The sequence below is a fragment of the Phodopus roborovskii genome, unplaced genomic scaffold (genome assembly GCF_943737965.1).
Source record: "Phodopus roborovskii unplaced genomic scaffold, PHOROB, whole genome shotgun sequence".
Taxonomy (NCBI): Eukaryota; Metazoa; Chordata; class Mammalia; order Rodentia; family Cricetidae; genus Phodopus; species Phodopus roborovskii.
The window spans coordinates 5,461,963-5,480,310 of record NW_026125506.1 but is presented as its reverse complement, the minus strand read 5'-3'; the positions used below and the strand labels follow the sequence as shown (position 1 = coordinate 5,480,310).

At 46.1% G+C, this 18,348-nt stretch overlaps 1 protein-coding gene across 1 annotated transcript in view; it reads left to right on the top strand.

Annotated features, from left to right (window-relative positions):
- The first annotated feature begins 17,452 nt into the window (after window positions 1-17,452).
- The window catches only part of Ccdc60 (coiled-coil domain containing 60), a 123,739-nt gene continuing 122,843 nt past the window's right edge, over window positions 17,453-18,348 (top strand). The window contains exon 1 of the mRNA XM_051176369.1: window positions 17,453-17,542. Within this exon, the coding sequence (XP_051032326.1) occupies window positions 17,453-17,542 (90 nt within the window). The remainder of the gene's footprint in view (window positions 17,543-18,348) is intronic.

Here is an 18,348-nt window from a genome sequence, read left to right as displayed (position 1 = left end):
AACACCCTTCCATGTCACTTTCACTCCAAGAGGAAATCCATGTGGCCCCATCGGTAGTTCCAAGGGTGGGGAAACAATCCAATCATGGCCAACCCCAGAGCATTCCATCATTTCCCCGACCACGGTGAGCAGATCAAAGCCAGTGTCAAGATCCCTGTAAAACAGACGAGGAAGCTGCTGAGTGTAATGACTTGAGGACAAATCCAAATCAGAGAGACGAGACACGAAGGGATGCCCAGGTTAGAACGGCATTATTAGAGGCCTGGATCTAACACAGAATACACTGTGCCTAGTGTATTCAATTTCATAAGCAAACAAATACTCCAGGCTTGTTTCACCTTAATCCAATTTTAGCTGGATTTCTATTGTTTGTTGGAGAGAGAAGCCTGACTAAATTTAAACCTTCCTGGAAAGGCGGGTGAATTTACAGCACAGAAAGGCAATCAGTGTGAGTGCAGCCTGCCATATCCTTGTTTCTAGGGCTTTCTGTTGGTTTTGTTCACTGGGGGCTGCCCGCCCCTGCTCCCTTCTCGTCTCCATCCTACACAGATGCTTACTCCTGGGAGAATGGTTTCGCCTGGCCGCTCCCTGCCCAGCACCAACCTTCCCATAAGCATTTATGATGGTATTTCCCTAAAAAGAAAGCCCCTTCCTTAAGGGGAATAATGTTCCAGCTACTCAGAAGACAAAAATCTCATTCCTCTGCATATAAAACGGGGAGGCTGGCCAAGCCCTCCTCTGTGATCCCATGCAATCTAAAAACCGTGGAGTGCCAAATATAGGAGAGCTATTAAAAACCGTGGCAGAGGAGAACGCTTTTCAAAATGCACTTCATAACCCATTAGAGGGTCCTGGAAACAATTTACTGGGTCATAACCAATATTTTTTAAAAATGAAGGGGAACAAAATAGAAAAATAATAGGGTCTATCATATATAATAGAGGCGAGCCTGAGCTCAGGAGACTTCAATTATAAACATACATGTGCTATACATATACCATTCTGCCTCACAGTCTAAATCTACTCTTCGCTGTGCATCATGGCACAAAAAAATTTGAAAGTCAGCGATAAAGGTGTGTGTGTGTGCAGTAAAGGGGAAGCCTTCAGGAAGTTACAAGTGAACTTAATGCTTGTTTAAAACGTAAGACAAAGGATAGTTTATTTTTGAAAGGTATTAGACTTCTGAAACCCTGAAAAGAAAGTATTCACGGTAAATGTGCCCAATGCATCATCAGTGCCAGTATGAGTAGTAGTTTATTTTCTGTTGTTAAAACAACAACAACAAAAGCCACCTGTGGACTGGTGGCTTATGTAGGCAAGAGGTTTACAGTGCTGGTGGAAGAAAGTCCATACAGAAGTCCAGCCTCTGGTGAGGGTCCTCAGAGGTTAAGAGCACCGTGGCGATGAGAATTCCTGGGATATATGGGGGGGGGCTCTCTATGTGACAGGAAGACATGCAAGGGGCTGGGCTCATCCTTCTATGACAACTTGCTCCTGAAGGAACTAATTTGGGGTCTGAAGAAATGCTAAAGTCAGTGGTTCTCAACCTTTCTAACGCTGCGACCATTTAACACAGTTCCTCGTGACCCCTCCCCCAACCATATACTTATTCTCATTGCTACTCCACAACTGTAATTTTGCTACTGTTATGAATCGTAATGTGACCGTCCGATGACGGGATATCTGATATGTGACCTCCTGACCTGTAGGTTGAGAACTGCTGGCCTAAATCTCTTCAGAGTACAGCAATGCCATTGACCTCCCACTAGGCTCCGCCTCTTAAGGATCCCTCTACCACAACACCTACACACAGAAGACCCAGCCTCCAACCCGTGCACACCTGTGTTACAGAGCACATGTCAGGCAACTTTGTTGCTTTCTTTGAAGTCATTGCTTGTTAACTCTTCAGTATAACTAGTGCAAATGTAAGAGGGAAGCTATTTTAATTATTTTTGCCTCTTAAAGTATCTTATTTTTGACAGATTCATGCATCTACCCAATCTTTCTTGATCTTCTCCACCTCAGGTGCCCCTTCCCACCCCTCCTTGTTACCCTCCAACACATCGCTTTCTAACCTTCATGCTTTCTCCCTTTTAGATTTATAGCCCTCCCGTGATTGCTGGGATAGTGGCTGTCCTTGTTGGCTTGATCTTGTACAGGAGGCCACAGCTGCAATTAGTTCATGAGTACAGTGGCTATGTCAGACCCAGAAACAGCATTTCACAATACTCTTTCCCTATCCTACCGACTCCACACTTTCCGCCTGCTCTGAGCCTTGTGAGGAGAATTCTATAGCTGTTCCATTTAAGGCTGAGCATTCAATAGTCATAGTTTCTCAGCACCTGAACTGGTTATGAATCTCTGCATTAACTGATGCCCATTGTGGAAAGAGAGGTTTCTCAGGCCAGGGTTGAGAGTGGCGGTAATCAGTGGGTATAAACATATTTAGAAAAGAGTTCTACAACATGACCATTTAGCAAACATCAGGAGTGGGTTTCCTAATGGGATCTGCACTTCAGATGAGGGTTACATTACTAGGACGAATCCCCTCCTGTGGAACAGGCCTCAGGTCCAATCAGGAAGCATTTGGTCGCCCCCATAGCCATCATGCCATTAATGCAACAGTGGACACATCTTACACGGCAAGTCTGCATTACAGCATTCGGGGTCTACTGGTAGGTAATACTGGAATTCTTCAGATCTGTTCCCAGACGGATTTTTCTAGGACATGCAACTAAAGTGTGTGGTAGTTTCAGTAATAGGGTCTTACCGCCTAGTTCTGGTGGACAACCAAGGTCAGTGGGAGTAGCCCGTGTTGCTTTGGGGGCGAACCCCTAATCAATAACTCATGAGGTGGTATCTCCTGCCTGGCACTCTGGGAGGTAGGACTCATTAAACTCTTTATTATCTTGTTTTATCAGGGGTAGACCCCTAACCAATAACTCATAATGAGGCATCTCATTCCTGGCACACCAGGGGAAAATAACTTAATATTCTGTTTTAAGTCCATTGGAAAGAGTGTTGGGAAGAAGATGCTTACAAACAAAACTTAGGAAAAAAATATAGTTATTGGGAAGAATTGCTAAGTGTGGCTTAGATGGCCTGGCAGGACATGTAAGTCCTCTGCATTGATTTTTTTTTTCATATCTCTGGGTTCATTTTCTTCCTCTAGCTGCTGTCTGTGTGTTAAGGTGTAGCTGTTGATATTCCAAACGTCAAATCCTTCCACATCTGTTTGAAGGAGCATAATTTATTGAGTACGGAATGTCACCGGATCTGAGAAAAGGAGAGACAGTTCCTACCAAGTGCCAGGAGTCAGACGGCAGCAGACAGGCGATAGCAGTCTGTCTCAGAGGCTGTCCTTGGATTTGATGCAACAGTGACATAGGACAAAACCAACAGACGGGCGCAGCGAGAAGATAAAGTTAAAAAAAAATAATAGTGTTGAGAACTGAAAAATCAGACTTTTCTATCAAGTCCGTCTGAAAAGAGAAGAAAGCCCGGAACGCATAGGCAAACTGTGGGTTTGAAAGTCTGAGCTCTGAGAAAGGAACTATGGGGGAAATGGAGGGACAGAGATGGAGGAGAATACAGGGATTAAACTCCTACCTGGAGCTTATGTGGTTCCCCCACGGCCCCTCCAGACAAATGGAGAGAAAAGTTGCAAGCAAAAAAGGATGCATCATTGAGTGCACACACACAGAGACAACAAACAGTCTGACCTCGCTGTGGTGCTGACGGGCCTGGCAGCCTCCCCCAGGGTGTTCACCCCTCCGGGAGTCTTTTTGAACCTGATAGAGGAAGCCATTTATTTTCCTTTTCTTTTTAGAAGGTAACATTATTTTTTTCCCCCTTTGCTTCTGTGTGCAATGTGGAGGATGGAAATTGATATTTATTTTCATTGCTGTGTTTGGAAAATCACGCAAGCAGCTGAGTGGCCCAAGCTTTGCAAGCCGTGCAGAAGACAGCCAAGTGTCAAGTTATTTGCATTCTACACATCTTCCCCTCTTGACCTCAGATTCACCTGTCACCTCTGGGACACATGTAACCGAGCTCCCGTGTAACCGAGCTCCGCGCTGCTTTCTTTGGCGAGACATGAACAAACGCCTATTCATCCCGAACAGGGTGCTGATGGCGACTACTGGTAGAGTTCCAGATAGCTGCGTCATTTCCTACAGCAACTCCTTTCTGAATCGGAACATTCCCTCTCTCCAGGAGTGGGAATGAGGCTCAAGAGGTAAACAAATGTCATATGTCTGGGAAGGCTTCGGGGTACAAGATCCCCAAGGGTCCTTCCCTAGGGTTCTAGAGGCTGTAGGCAGCTTCTGGGGAAAGAAGCTCAAGCAGCAGGAGTGTCCTCCAGAGAGAGAGTGCAGCTTTCATGAGTCATCGCCGGCACTAGGCTGGCTTTTGTACCAGTGTGTGCTAGGCTGGGCTTTTGGGTGATGCCACTACGTTTGTGTCATCCCTGTTCTTGAAGTAACCCCTTACCTATATTGCTGCTATAACCTAATTCAGTTCAGCAAGCTGGACTTTGGTCTGTCTTGGACTCCCTATCTGGGCTGAGTAGACGTGTGTGAGACACCCCAGGAAATGTCTCACACAACAATCACTGAAGAGCCGGGCGTTGGTGGCACACGCCTTTCATCCCAGCACTCGGAAAGCAGGGGCAGGAAGGAGGGTCTCTGTCTGGTCTACAAAGCTACACAGAGGAATCCTGTCTCAAAAAAAAAAAACAAACAAACAAACACACAAAAACATACACTCACTTAAGAATCCCTCCCCAGTATGAGAAAGTTCCCTCCTAGAGAAGCCTCCACCTTCTATATCCCAGCACCCCGAAAGACGGCAATCAGATCTGATTGCATGCAGCAGAACTTAGGACCCTCACTGCTCCTTCTGCAAAGGATGTTAACAGGCAGGGTATAGTGAGGGTGTCTTACGGATAATCCCTGGTGTCCTGGTTTGCTTTGTAATACTGTGACAAACAACACAACCAAAGCAGCTGGGGGAGTGTTTCATTTCCGCATCTGCCTTGTCCCAAGTGAACTCATGGATGCTATGTTAGTTATAACACTGTTGGCCGATGGCTTGGACTTCTCATTGGCTAGCCCTGTCTTAATTATTAACCCATTTCTATCAATCTATGTATTGCCACCAGGCTGTGCTTACCCAGTAATGCCCAGTATGGTGTTATTCCTCCGGCAGCACCGTGACTCTGATAGGCTCCCTGTCCTACCTCTCCCAGAATTCTCCTCGTCTCCCAATCCCACCTATCTTCCTGAGTTGTAGGGCCCTGCATGGACCCCCAAGGTCCACGAGCAAGCCTGAGCTGTTGGCTGGAACATTCTGCAGCTCATCTGGAACATCTTGCCCCAGAGTTGTTACTGGTGTTCTTCCTGATTTGCTAACACGCATCTGCTGGAGAGGAACTAAGCCCGAGAACTTGCACCATTGACCCTTGATTGTTTTCCACTGTGCCGTGAGTCAGTATATAAGCCTGCTCCTTCCCCTCAATAAACAGCATTTGGCATTCCAGCATCCCTGTTGCATAAATGACCCGCTGTCTCGTCTTTTATTTACATCTTTAGGCCTACGCCCAATTAGTGGAACAGATTGTAGCACGGGCGCCTTATTGGCCAACAGTGTTTTATTCATCAACCAATAAGAGAAACATATGTACAGAATGACATCCCCGTGAGGTACAATGTCAGGTGTCTTCCACTATTGCTCTCTCTCTTTCCCTCTGACACAAAGCTCACTCCTGGACCTGCCTGTCTCGGTCCTCCCTGCACTGGGGTCACAGTGGCATGCTGCCACACCTGGCTTTTTATGTGGGTGTGCATGATCTGAACTCAGGTCCTCATGCTTGTATGAAGCATTTCACCCATTGGGCCACCTTCCATAGTCGCCAGTCCAGTCCCTGCCACCCTCTGCTCTAAGGGTGACCCACTGGTGCAGTAACTGTGGGCTCCCGTGTCATGTGGGCTCAGATGCCCAGAAGCCAATTCCTCGCTAAAGGTATTGACAGCAGATGGGAAGTTAGGGGCAAGTGAGGTGGGAGTCTTCACACTTCCTAGTCGCATGAATTGAAGGTTGGGTGACTCCGTCTTCAGGCCTCAGTCTTGCTGAGTAGTGTTTCTTCTTCTTCTTCTTCTTCTTCTTCTTCTTCTTCTTCTTCTTCTCCTCCTCCTCCTCCTCCTCCTCCTCCTCCTCCTCCTCTTCCTCCTCCTCCTCCTTCTTCTTCTTCTCCTTCTTCTTCTTCTTCTTTTTCTTTTTCTTCTTCTTCTTCTTCTTCTTCTTCTTCTTCTTCTTCTTCTTCTTCTTCAGATTCTTGTTAAGCTAATTCTTCCCTGTTTTCTCCCTTCAAGTTTAGGATTACAATCCTAAGAGATTTCTAGATCACATCTTAGCCACAAGAACAACTTGATCTTATAATTCATATTTGAACAGCTGAGTAGAATCCCCATTGGAATGATGTCCCATAATTCATTGGCCCAATTCCTTAGCAGTGTGTGTGTGTGTGTGTGTGTGTGTGTGTGTGTGTGTGTGTACATATAATCTGGGCCCGGTGGCAGGCACATCTCATTCCATCCTCACATTCAGACTATCCAGTGGTAACTGCCACATCCACTTCTGAGAAGACGAAACAGATTGAGAGAGATGATGGTAGAGCCCAAGTTCACATAGGAGGTAAATGTGGATATAGGGATTCGAATCCAGCTCTGCATTGCTCCAGATCTCAAGGTATACTGGGTCTTAGTGTGATCTAAAGATCAGCTCTCAGTAACACACATTGATATGTTACACTGTAATTGCAACTTTAATGCACCTAAAACTAAAATAAGGTTGCCCGCTAAGGTGTACTCAAGCGTAACATTTGCAGAGAAAAAATACACAAATAATAATGCAAAGTGTTTAACATTGGGCAGTGAACACGTGCAGAGCACAATTGGTTGGATAAAGAGGTAGGATATCATCGGCAGGATAAGCATCCTGCCCTCCTCCACTCACCACCCCCTGCTCTTGCACAACCGAACTCTATTCTCATTTCTTCTCAATCTCCTGCAACATTGTATTATTGAATCTGTCTCTTGTGTACAGTAACGATTGCACTATGTATTTATAGACTTTCTGGCTATGGTGGATAAAAATGGAATGAATTCTGCCTGGAAATACTAAGAGTTAAACAATATTATGAAACAAGGGTTTTTTTTTAAACATCAGTCTGTGAAGGACCATGACCTTCAAGGACCAGGAGACAAACTCACAGGCAGTCCCAGTGGAGAGTATCTTGAGTGCAGAGGAGAAATGGATGTGTTGATCCCTGGGGTGGATTGATGCAAAAACCCACAGAGACCAAGGCATCTAGGATTTACAGAGAGAGTATGCACAATAAATAAAGCCTCAGCACGAAGAACCGAGGAGAGCTCTGAGAGGTCCCCTCCAACGTTCCTCCAAGCTGTGACCTCAGCACATATGTGAGTCAACTCAGAAAGAACCAGCAGAATTAAGGAGCTGTCAGGTGGTGGCACACGCCTTTAATCCCAACACTCTGGAGGCAGAGGCAGGTGGATCTCTGTGAGTTCCAGGCCAGCCTGGTCTGCAGAGCAAGTTCAAGGACAGACAAGGGCTACACAGAGAAACCCTGTCTTGGAAAAAGAAGAAGGAGAAGGAGAAGAAGGAGAAGAAGAAGAGGAGGAGGAGGAAGTGGAATAGGAGCAACATCCAAACCTCACCGAGAGACAACACCACCATCAAACTTGACTAACGAGACTGGAAAAACTCACAACTTGTAGAACATCAAATAGAGTTCTCAGCAAGGTTTGTCTCCATATTGACTCTTAACAGATGGAAAAGCAAGTCTGGAAAGGCCCAGCCTTAACTACGTCCCAGAACAAAGCTCGTGAACGTTGACAGGAACACAAAATGATCCAGCATCTAGGATGATAAAGGTGATAATGTCTGATAGCCTGTGGAAAATTATCATATGTGCAAAAAGGTGAGGAACCTCGAACCAAAACAAATATGAAAGTCAACGTACTGAAACTGACTCAGAAGTGACAATTATGCACAAGTATGGACATAAAGCGGTTGTTAGGAAAGACTGGGCATGTTATTAAGTGATACATAAGATGGGGGGAGGCTCACACTGAACCACAGGGGTGAAAGGTACACTGGATGGAGCAGCAGCAAGGAAAACCTTCGATGACATAAAACCATCACAGTTGCTTGGTACATTTGCCACCGCTGTTCTAAAGCCCTGCTTTTTTAAGACTCGTTTTATTAGTTACCTATGTGTCTGTGTCTGTGTACATGTATGTAAACCTGTGTGAGGGTACCCTCACAGACCAGAAGAGGGTTTTAGGAATCCTGAAGCTGGAGTTATAAGCAGTTGTCAGCCTACCAGTGTAGACCCAGCCTCTCTGTAAAGACATTAAGCACTCTTGACTGCTCAGCCAACTCTCCAGCCCCTACAGCCTTCACTCGACAATGCCAATATCTGAATTTCTTTGGGTTTGCCTTTTTTGTTGTTGTTGTTGTTACTGCTTTTCTCTTGGTTTTCTGTTATCTGGACCTATTTCCTGGCATGCTGGTAATGGTTTGATTTAATATGTAGAAGTATGTTTACTCTGAAATCCTGAATACTTGTGATTTCTGATGGTCTGTTTTCTGTTTGTCATAACCCTTACAGCATACCTTTTCCAGGGTTCTAATCAGAAAAAAGAAACTACAAAGTAAGGGGGATTAGGGAGAGAGGGAAAGGGAAAAGGGAGTATGAATTTCCAGAAGAATCAAATGACTTGGAGCCAATAACAATGATGAAAACTTACTTTGTACCTCTCTCCTGTCTATTATGTTTTATACCCGACTGTTCTGGTTAGCTCCAGTTGTCAACCTGGAGCCACCTGAGAAGGAAGTGTCAAATGAGGAATTGTTGGGATCAGACTGGCCTGTCCGTGAGGCATTGGCCCAAGCACTAATCGATGAAGGAGGATGCAGCCCACTATGGGCAGCATCACTCCTAGGCAGGTGGTTCTGAGCTACACAACACAGTTTCTGCCTTCGAGTTCCTGCCCTGACTTCCTCCACAATGAACTGTGACCTGGAAGTATAAGTAAGCCCTTGCCTCCCTTACGTTGCTTTTCATCAGAGTGTTTTCTCACAGCGACAGAACAGTGGAACATCAACATACATGCTCACATACTTTTATCTAACCTGCACACAGATGATGTGACAGAAATAAACATAGAGACAGATAGATAAGTATATCATTTAGCTTCATGATGACCCTAAAACTCTGATGGTAAAGACCTCGTGGCTGGGAGGTACACACAGTGACAACTGCACGGGTTGGAGAGAGTGAGCGTAGGACAAGGCAGAAAGTTGAAGAGTCACTGGGGGCCCAGGGCTCACACACACACTTGGGGATCCTAAGTGGAAACCCCTGACTATTCGGAGAGCAGTCTTAAGGCTTAAGGACTCCCCTAGGCCTCACCTCAGCACTCACACTGGGACATTTCCAGCATGTGAGCTCTCTGGGAGAGAATCTCTGGCAAAATACTCCCGATCTACTTGCTGTCCTTGGAAGGTTATGGGTTTGCTTGGGATGTTGGTTTTAGTTTCATTTGGCTTTTGCCAGGCATGAATGTTATTAAACTCTTTGACCCTCACACATACAAGTCCTAAATGGAGTCAGGTGGAGATGTTTTCCAAAAGGAAGTTGCTACAATTTGAGTATAAAATGATTCCCCAACCCTACAGGTTCGTGTTGAGCACGTGCTCACCAGCTGTTGTGGCCATAGGGTAGACTTCAGCACAAAGGGGATATCTGGAGGAAGAGGGTCCCTAGAAATATGTCCCTGAAGCCTGTGTATCCCCCAGACCCCTTTCTGTCTTTCCCTCTGATTCCTTCCTGCTAAAAGGCACACAGCTCCACGTGAGCTTGTCACAGTGATGCTTTACCCAAGTGCATGCAGTCAAGCAACCACAGACCGAAGGCTCTGAAAGCTTCAACCAGAATACAACTTTCCTCCCCAGTCACGCTGTTAGATGTCTCCTCATGGCTACCAGAGTGAAGGTGTTAGGTAGGACAAGAACTGCATCAGGCCTACATCCTGACACTGTGTCCCCAAGGTGAGAGATGGGTGCTCGCTAATGGCTTGCTTTCAGGCTCTGCAACCAACAGAACACCCCAGCACCCTCAAGATACCGCCCAGTTGTAGACTCAGAAACGGCTTGACACACTGTATGCAGTGGAATTCCACTTTAGCAGACTTTCATTTTGAAGCCACATTAAAATGTATCTATAAAATGAAGAATGTTTATAATGTATCATTTGAGGAAATGGCTGATGAACAGGAGAGATCATGGGGATTCCTAGCCTTCTTCTGTGTTATTACCAAACCACCTGGGACCCTAATTTTTTATTTAATTTAAAAGCCAGTGATGCCTCCCATTTAATTTTAAGTCACCAACTCTGGAAAGCCCCAGTCTTCTCCATTATCCCAAACCTCCAGTGAGACCTACGATGGACAGCCTTCAGGAGATAGCATGCCAAGCACACTCATAACTGGAGATAGAGAGAGAGAGACAAAAGTTCAGCCAAGACGGATGGTGTGTTGTTTCCAGGATGGTCTGCAATAAATAACTACAAGCTGTAGCAATTTACTGTCTTGTCTCAGGAACTAGAAGGCACAAACCAAGCCATCAGCAACACCGAGCCCCAAGCGCTCCCTGTGGGTTAAAAGGCAGGGAGGATGGGGGGATGGGGGGGCTTTCTTGTTCTTGCCTCATCTCAGCTGTGAGTGTGTGCTGATGAGTTCAATGCAACAGAGAGCAGAAACAAAGCTATGGTTTTCTTCTCTTTCATGCTAAGATCCAAGTTGCCCTCCCCCTTTGACTGTAGTTTGGAGAACAGGGCAGGAATGAGGTAGCATCAGAAAGCCTTCAAAGGGCAAGGGAGTATGATGCAATCTCCCTTTAATCTAATGAAGTCCCAGGATTCATGGAAGGGGTCCAAACACACATTATCCAGCGGTATTTATCCTGGAGGCCCTACATCAACAGATTGCCAACTACCAGGTGTCAAGGGAAACCCAAGTTTTATTCTTGCCCTGGGCCCCATAATTTGTAAGTCTGGTGCTGACATTTCAGTAAAAACATCCAGAAGGAGTTCACGGTGGCACTAGATTCAACACAGTAAGGCATATTAAAGGTATTACCCACCGAAATGATGACTTTTTTTTTTCAAATGGTTTTTAATGCCAAACATATGTATTAGTAACGGAAATCCAAGTGTTTACCAGATCTTGAGATTTCAATTCAGCTAACCCAGCTGGTGTCTGACACATTCTGAAGTTTTCATTCTACTTGATACATCTATTTTTAATCCCCTTGGATGCCTTTTTTCTTTTATGGTAGAGGGGGAGGAGAGAATGCCGGTCACTCCATGCCCGTCAGTTCATGTTTTTTCATAAAGCAGGATGGAATTAGGAATTAAACTATCACTTTGTATCACAGGTGTCAAATTCTTCACTGTTAGGGAGTGTGCTCACATGTCTGCAAACATGTTGGTCTCTCTGTGTTCACGGGGCATATGGAGAACATCTGCTTCCTTCAAATCTCAACGAGACCACAACCAAAGGGGATTAAAGGGACAGTTGATGGAGATGGTAGGAAGCCCGTGTAATGAGATGACTGAGAACAGGCATGACAGATGCCCAGACTATGAGCTGTGGTTGGATGTCGGGGCTTGACTCGGTTCTGGCCTCCATGATGGTACTGTCAACACTGACCCAGCCTGGGTTCCTCAGAATATAAGAGAGGAATTTGGAAATGTGTAGTTTATCTGAGAGGCCATCCAGGAAGCAACAGCAGGAGAGGAGAGAGTGGAAAAGTTCATAAACCAGTCCGGGAGCACGTACACTAATGAACAAGGGTTTCTATAACTGAGAGGAAGAGACGGCGGGCCATCACCTACTAGCTCCCTTTGGTCATTGCCTTAAAGCTATTCTTAACGGATGCTCAATTTTTGCACTCAGGAGTTTGCTCAGCATCAAGGCAGAATATGTTCCCACAGCCCAGTTCCCAAAGTACAGAGCAAGATGCCTCAGGGACCACCACAAACGCACAGAACAGATGGGGAACGATCTTGGATATGACAGAAAAGCATCTGTCGAACTGGTGTGGATTATGAATTCAACATTAAACCTTTCCACAGGTTGACATTTGAATTTCAACCTCTGTCCTCAAAGACTTACATGAAAGTCCTAACTCTGTGGGTTAGTTTGAAATTCTGAATTTAGTTAGTTAGCTGAAAATTTGAATGTCAACCCCTGTCCTCAAAGACTTACATGGAAGTCCTAACTCTACGTGTCTCAGAATGTGACCCTCTTTGAAAGCATGTTCTTTGTAGAGATGGTTAAGTAAAGGTATACACTAATATGTTATAACCAGTGTCACTGTAAGAAATCTAGACACAGATATGCAAGAGAAGCCCATGGGAAGACACACAGAGAAAAAGGCAGCCATATACAAGAAGAGAGAGAGAGAGAGAGAGAGAGAGAGAGAGAGAGAGAGAGAGAGATAAGAAGAACCAGAATCTATACACCTTGAACTCTGATCTTAGTGACTTCAGGTGACAAGAAATTTAGTCTCTGGTACTTAATCACCCAGTATGTAGTACTTTGTTGTGGCATCCCTGGCTGACTGGCACACACAATTTCAACAGTAGATCACATTTTACTCGTGTCTCCAAAGGGCTCGGTATAAAACATGGGCTGTAACAGAAATGAAATGACTGTGACAGGAAGTGAAATTGATGGTGTCCAGTCTAACACCAGGGTCTGAGAAACTGGGCAGTGAACACAATATCCATGTGTCCCCTTGGGGGGAAAACTGTAGCTATTTAAGAATCAAATACAAACAATATTTTAAAAGTAAGTTTGTGTAATTTTGGGATTTTTAGTGTGCTTCCCCCCCCCCCAACATGGTTACCATATTAAAAAAAAAAAACACACACACAAATACTAATTTGTGTGGATCTACCTCCTTAATAAATGGGATTCTCAAAATACTACTATTGGCTTACAGGTAATAAAATAAACAGAAAGAAAGAATTAAAATAGCAAAAGGAATTACTAGGCAGTATGGATGCCATTTCCCAAGGAAGTGTGGGTTTTAGGCAAATGGTGGCAAAGAGCTCCGCTTGGGAATTGGGCGTGTGAGAAGACTGGCTACCAATCCTGTTGGCTACCAATGTCACTTCCTCCTGCCACAGGAACTCCGAGAACGTGGAAGCATTCTTTCCCGTGGCCACAGGGTCTGGTCATAATCAGCCATCACACCAGCCAAAAGCAGCTGGCTCCACAGAGTTTAGGAATCATCTTTTAAAGCCATTGCTAAGCCATGAGCTCTGAAGTATTGTGTTGCCCTGACCTGGCCAAGATTTTCTCAGAACTGCTTCTCGGTATGTGGCTCCTCCTCCTATCCCTCCTTTCACCTTCAATGTGTTGACTCTCTTGCTTTTATTTCTTCATCCGGGTTGTATTAGTTTGTTTATCTCCGTTTACACGAGACACACACAGGATGCCTGAGACCGTGACACACACACACACACACAGGATGCCTGAGACCATGAGATACACACACAGGATGCCTGAGACCCTGAGACACACACACAGGATGCCTGAGACCCTGAGACACACACACAGGATGCCTGAGACCATATGCCTTATAAAGGAAAGCGATTTCTTGGCTCACAGTTTGGAGGACTAAGTCCAAACACCATGGTGTTGGCGCTAGTGAGAGCCGGCTAGTTGCATTGCATCATGGCAGATGACATCATGGTGGAAGAGTGCCAGAGAAGATCACAAACAGAGGCAGGAAATTAGAGAGAGAAATGGGGAGAGGCCAGGCTTGTTATTTTGTAACAACCCTGTCATAGAACCAGCCAGGGTTAGGGAGAATTGCATTAAATCCTTCCCAGGGAAGCACTCTCCATGACCCAATTACTACCCAGGAGACCCGGTCTCTTCAAGTCACCAACATGAAATGTTGGGAGACACACTCAAAACACACTAAGGCAATAGCACACATAGAACCCATTCTGGAATGGTCTATTGAAAGACCAAAATTGAAATAAACTTTTGTGTCTCTCTGTCTCTGTCTTGTGTGTGTGTGTGTGTTCATGTGTGTGAGTATGTGTGCATATATGTGTGTGTGTGTGCTCCCCAACTAAGTAGATTCAGAGGTACTCTAAAATCAGGAAGCTTTTTTCCCCTTAAGTAGTTGAATCTGGTATTAACAAGTTGATTGCAGAAATGCTTTGGTTCATATGGCTATAAAATAAAATAGCTAGCATTTGCCACGTTTTTATTGCATGCCAGCCAGTGGACTCGATGTTTTTTGGACATTATATCATTTTCATGGCTGTACAATTTCCACCACTCTATAAGGAGAAAATGAAGGCTCTAGGAGAAATGATTTGGGTAGTGTTGCACAGCTGGTAATTGTGGGTTGGGATTTAAACACTGGTTTAATTCACGAGCCACATGCCTGTGAAGAAGCCAAATAGCATTTGCTTGAACACCTGGAGCACTAGGGAGTTCACCCATTGCTTTGAGCTGTAGAACCCTTGACTAGAGAAGGAAGATGACCCCAACCATCTGGGCCAGTGCTCTGTGCACTTGTCCCTGAGTTCTGGGTGACAGGAACAAAATGGATAAACTGTCAGTGCATGTGACACTCACACATGAGATTAAAAACTAAAGCTGGGGAAATCAGAAGAGCTTCGCTTAGGCCCCATGAGCAGTCAATGGCAGAAGCAGAATTTGAACACAGGTCTTCTTGTCCCAAAGCCTTCCTGATTTCCCAGTTTTCGTTTGACACAAACAGGTGACTAACAACAAAGAAATGAGTACTGACTTCATTGAGCACTTTCTTTGTGCTAGACCCAGACCCAGCACGTCATGTGGACTGACCCCTTCGGTTTCAGCCTGCTCCAACCAGATCGCTATCACTGAGGCTGTTCACTGACCCAGCTGAGGGCAGAGCCTGAGACATTTTCCCATCACCATCCACAGCACCCAGGTCATAGAGTACCCGAGTGCCCCTCAGCAAATGGCTCAACAAAGATCTCAAGGCTGGAGGGATGGATGGCTCCATGGTTGAGGGAGCCTGCTGGTTTGGTTCCCAGGGCTTATATAGGGCAGCTCCCAACTTCATGTAACCGCAGCTCTAGGGGAATCCAACACCCTCTCTGGCTTCTGTGGACACTGCACTTAAGTGAGTGTGTATGCTTGCACTCACACACACACACAGAGACACACAGACACACACACACACATACACACAGAGAGAAGTGTTCACAAATAAACACACATGCACAAACACACAGGTAATCTTCAAAGAAATGTCTGCATTCACAATAGAGGTTTATTCCACCGTGAAGAATGAAATTACACAGTTTCGAGGAAATGGCTAGAAATGGGAATTGTATGAAGCGAGACAGACTCAGAAAGACGAGAACTGCATGCTTCCTTGTTTTCTCTTAGAGAATGTTAGGAGCATGGAAGGGGAGGAGCCGGAGGGAAGGAAGGCACAAGAAGTGAATTACTTGAATCACATTATACACACATGTGGAAATACTCTAATGGGGCCAGTACACCGCACAGTTAACACCAGCAAACCAGATGCTGTGCTTGTGTGTAGAGTTCCTCGAGCTGAGCTCAAACCCTTCTCCTCCAGACCATGCAGGACTGCTTGACTCTACCTCACGGCCCCACCCACATCTCCCTGTATGCCACGTGGCCCTGTAAGCCTTACCTCTGCTCCTCACTGTCTCATGCCCAGCCCTGTCCTCTAAACATGGCTTTGTTTATCTTCAGCCTTCAGAAAACTCTCCAGGGTTGCTGAATGCTACCCACAGAAGAAGCAGGCAGACCCAGACTTCCTGTGGTGAGGAAGGTCAGGTTCAGCCTTCGGACAGATGATGGAGAGAGGATAGCATTGTCAGAGGGAGGCGGTTTGCATTCTGTAGAGAGACTTCCGGCAGTGGGAGGGAGTCCAGAGAAGAAGGAGCCATGGTGAGATCAGGGCCCTCACAGCCCAAGGTTTAGGAATAAAACTTGGATGGGATTGAGGCAGAATAAAATACAGCCAAGGGGAAGGCATGTGAATCAAAATATATGGGTTAAATTGCTGCGGGGCCGCCACAGAGCAGGTGATCAATAAATATCAGAAGGCATTAACATCTGCTGGGCTGTGAGCCCAGAGCAGAGAGAATGTTGACACTTCCCAGAGTCATTAACAATACCCCTCCACCTGGGCTACCCACACGTGTTATTTCCTTCATCCTTCACCACCACTAGTAATCCCACTGCCCCCAATTTAAAGACCTGGAAACCCAAAGCTTACAAAGTTAGGTTTCCGTGAGTAAAACCTTAAAGTTTAGAATCGAATGGCTCTGGGTTGGGGAGACTAGCCAGTTCAGAAATGTTGTGAAAAACACAAACAGCGCATTGTATATTGCTGGCTCCCAATAAGTGGCATGTACACACACACACACACACACACACACACACACACACACAAACGCAGACACACACACACGCAGACACACACGTACATATCTATATCTGTACATGGGTTTTAAAGGTCATGTAGGAGTTTTCAGGTGGGAAGAGCAATAGGCACCTGCATTTGAGCATTTAAAACAAAGCCCGAGAAAACACTCTTAGATGAACAACAGGAGGAAACCAACTTTGAAAGGAGGGAATCTTGGAGACAATTAGAGAGAGGGCAGGAGTCCTCCAGCCTGAGCAGAAAAACAAAACAACAAACGTAAAACACTTCCTCCACCCACAACACCCCCCAAAAAGAGTTTGGACAAGGCGGCTCCCTGGCCAGCCAGCTGCTGAGCCCACCACTTCCAGCAACCAGGAAGAGTCCCTGTCCTCGCCTCCACCAATCCCAGCCAACTAGGAAGCTCTCAGGCGTCCGGTTGCCAGGTAACGGAGCGAGCCCTACCTGGCAGTTAGGCCCCAAGGCTGAGCCCCATGGTGGGCCACCTTGCTCCCTCGCCTCGCTGGCTGGGCGAGGATGGGGCTTTTTTGTCTGTAGAATTTTATATTTTTCAGCTCACATTTTATTTTGCTTATAGGGGAAAGATATTCCCTCCTTAAAGAGAGGAAACTATAGAAGTGATTTTGTACAAGTTGAACAGTTCCGGGCTCGCCTGTGGGAGCTTACCCCACTTCCCTACCTGGGACACCGGATGCTCAGCCTTCCAACTAGTCCTGGGAGAGACCTCCGTGCAGTCCGGGGACTTGGGACTTGTGGGGCTGGGAGAATCTTGGGGACCTTTCCCCCAAAGTCGAGGACTCTGGATACGCAACAAAAACCCTTCTTGTGAAGGTGCAGGCTAAATAAAGCCTGAGGTATTTTCAACATGACTAAAGTGCCGGCCAACAAAAAGCTGCAGAACACCTCCAGCAAGAAGGCACTGTGGCCCTCGTATGACTCAGATCCACAGACTCAGGTGAGTCGCCCCTCTGTGCTGAACCAGAGAATTGGGTCAGGGAGAGGGGAAGGGAGGGCCCAGGTATAATTAAATTGTCCAGACATCCCTGCTGCTTTGGATGGTTGGTTTCTCACAGAGAATGAGAACACGAATCAGAACTGCGAGCTGGGCCCCCCATCCCATTAGCCAGTAATTCCAAAATGATGGGCTAAATTGACAGAGACACTGTAGAGCGTCGTGGGGAAATGAAGATGAATTGTAGGCAGGGATCGCAGAACTTAGCTCCGGAGATCTGCTGGGCCAGAGAGACTGGCTCCCCGCCACACATACATGGGGATGGAGGGACTGGCTGCTGGGTGTCACTCTTGGAGTTTCGCAGCATCTCTGAGCCTTCCTCTCCTCCTGCCTACTGAGAATGGGAAGGTCAGCTAGGCCTAAATAAGGACAAAGAGAAGTGAAATACGGTATATACGTGCTTTTATACGTGCGTGTAAGGTGGGCCTGGGACAAGCTACTGTGTCATTGGTCTAGATGCAAATCATAATCGGGTAGATGTTTTAAGCATGCTTAATTTTGAGATGTCTTAGATGTCTTACTCCACCACGGTTAGCCAAGGGAGGGAGGGTGGGAATGGGTGGCCTGTGGGTGCACATAAGGACCATGGCTCAGAGAGGACAGGGCCCAGGCAAGGGGCAGAGCTGGCAGTGGAACTGAAACCTTGCCCATTCCAAAATTTGGGAAAGCCCAGAGGTTGTCCTGGTCAGCGCCCAGCATGTAAGGGGCAGGAAAACAATCATGTTGTGGGAACTCACTCCGCCAAGACT